A 2,714-nucleotide genomic window follows, 5' to 3' on the forward strand; every position below is an offset into this window, starting at 1 on the left:
AAATGTTACCCTATCCATATACTTCAAGCTGTACACCATGTTGGAGGATCATGACATTTATTACAACGCCAAAGTAACAATCAAATCACAACAAAAATGGAAATCATGGAATTGTTACTTCAGTATTAATGTTGCACGACATATTCATTCCAAACTAATGTTGCATGTGCAAACTAATCCAGAAATTATCCTCCAAACTCCTCAACACTAATCATCTTCATCATCATCATCATTCTCCACCTCATCCTGTACATTATCCTCCACATCATTCCTTGCCGTAAAAGGGTTGAAACAGCCTTCACCACCAGCACACATGCAATAGGCTGTACATGACATGGTATGTCTGTGGCAGCTGCATCCCTCGGTACTGCATGCCTTGCCCTCTGCTTTACATCCACAGCTTATGACATCAATGAGCCCTTGTGGAGCCGGAGGACCTATGTCAACGACAGGTGATGGAATACCATCATTTAATTCCCATCCAAATTGTGTGATGTCCACACAAGGAGGAGCCTGCTGATCAGCAACCTTCCACAACATCATCTGAAGGTGTGCTCGGCGAACATGAAGAAGCAGATTCACTTCTGTTGGAGGCAATGCCATGATCTGCATTGGCTTCCCCTTCTTCCGGGAGTATAGCTGATAGCGTGCCATACTCATCGAAGTACCTGGCGGTTGACCATATAAGGCCGTGAAGAACTGTTGGCCTGTGTTCATTCGATCCTCATGTGTGGCATCTTCCTTGCCCAGGACCTCAAACAGCCCTGGGAAGTCACCTTCCTTCAAAACATTCAGAGCGCTGATCTTCCCCTTTTTGAATGGGTAGGAAACTGTGTCGCAGCCACTCAGTGCATGCATTCCAGGTAACTGGAGACACTTCTGGCCCAGAAGCATACAGCTCGCGTTGATGTCAATCACTGCCCCATTCCAGCATTCCATCTGGATACTGCAAACATTTTGCAGCTGCATCGCCCACACCCAGTACATCAAAAGCACAAATACATCGGTGTCATCGCTCAGGATTCGAATCACCACCATACCAGATTCGGCAGCTTGTAGCAGGTATGAGATCATCGTGATATCTGCCTCAACATGTGCAAAGCCAGCATCTCTACTCTCGATCGATATATCAGCACCCATGTTGAATGAGGACAGCACTCGTGAGAGTTCCCGCTTGTTGTGCTTGTTCTTAAGAATGGCATCACGATTAGGAAGTGGACTGCTGATTGTCAAGTTAAAGTCTGTTGAACCCTCGCCACCACGTCGCTTCCTCTCGTGGTCTTTTGCTGAGATATCATTATACCTGTCAAATACCAAAATCTTTTTAGTACCATCAGGATAACATGAGAGACGACGCTTGATGCTCTCAATGACAATGGAGGCATCCCCTCCATGTGGCCATATGATGTGGTAAAGCAGCTGCTGTGCATCTACGATCACGATGTCTGGAGCTGGAGCATCGAGTTGTTTCACACCCAAACGATTGGCAAGAACAGATTTGTTGCCCTTGCGTAAGCAGCCAGACTCATCGATGATTGAGGGCGGGAATGCACACAGTTCGTATTGAAAGATGGGTGCAAGCTTTAGCTGTCCTTGTTGTCCGACCATCAGAAGGCGGATGAAGATGGCCTCCATGTCAAAGGCAGTCTTACTGCCAATCTTCATGCCTCATTTGAGTTGTTCCATCGTCTTGACCTGGCTGGAAATCTTGCCATGGAAGCCGGACGGCAGAGAGTTGCGGAATGATATGACCATCTTTTCTCCAATTACTACTGCAAATACATATATTATACAGATAAACCTTGATGTGGTAACATTTTCAATGCCTTTATCTTAATCCTTGACCATGAAAACATAGGTATAGACACCATTTCTGTGACATTATCATGTAAAGTTGCAAAGATATTCAACGAAGTCAATTTTTCGGTAATGGCGGCAACTAATTTGCATAAAGACAAAATATATGGATGTGGTAACTTTTTGCATACCTTTTATCTTAATTCTTGACCATGAAAACAAAGGTATAAACACCATTTTTGTGACATTATCATGCAAAGTTGCGGAGATATTCAACAAAATCGATTTTTCAGTAATGGCGGCCCTAATTTGCATATAAGAAAAATTGCCCAAAATTGTCCTGAGGAAAACCCAGCTGGAATACTTCAGGGATCCCTGAAGTATTCAGGGGTTGATTGACAAATCAACAAAAATACCTTGTACCTTTGACAATTCATAGGTACACTACAGTGAACATAGGAAGGGCAAATGGACTATACCAGAACGTGCTTCACTTTCCACTGATGTACGACCATCTTTGAAGCGGTTGTACCACTCTTTTATCTGTGTGGTGCCCATTGCTTCGTTCCCGAAGGCCTGTTGAATCCTGCGGATCGTTTCCACTTGGGAATCGCCAAGCTTTACACAAAATTTGATGCAGTAGCGTTGTTCAAGTTTTTCCGTCATTTTGTCAAAAACGAAAATCCGACGGTGCTCACTTACACTTCCTCACTCATCGGCGGTCTGTCGGCGACTGACAGCTTCTGCAGGCGGGAAAATATTCACGCATACGGATTAGGATCGCCTACATACGTGCACCAAACCACGCCTTGCAAGCTTCATTTGTTTACGCACGAAAAATTAAGGTTGGATACTTTTTGAACACACCTCGTACATGTGTATAAATGTATATAGATATGTATACATGTATATATGTA

General features: G+C 44.0%; 1 protein-coding gene across 1 annotated transcript; it reads right to left on the reverse strand.

The window, feature by feature from the left end:
- Window positions 1-207: 207 nt before the first annotated feature.
- On the reverse strand, window positions 208-1,665 carry LOC147023424 (uncharacterized). The gene has a single exon (XM_085890339.1). The coding sequence runs from the start codon at window positions 1,663-1,665 to the stop codon at window positions 208-210; it is 1,458 nt and encodes a 485-aa protein (XP_085746465.1).
- Window positions 1,666-2,714: the final 1,049 nt, after the last annotated feature.

This window comes from Eptatretus burgeri, chromosome 7, assembly GCF_056783735.1.
Source record: "Eptatretus burgeri isolate ZD-2024b chromosome 7, Ebu_testis_v1, whole genome shotgun sequence".
Classification (NCBI taxonomy): Eukaryota; Metazoa; Chordata; class Myxini; order Myxiniformes; family Myxinidae; genus Eptatretus; species Eptatretus burgeri.

Coding starts and splice junctions, on each gene's coding strand:
- LOC147023424 (XM_085890339.1), bottom strand. CDS start 1,665: ATGAAGATTGGCAGTAAGACTGCCTTTGACATGGAGGCCATCTTCATC.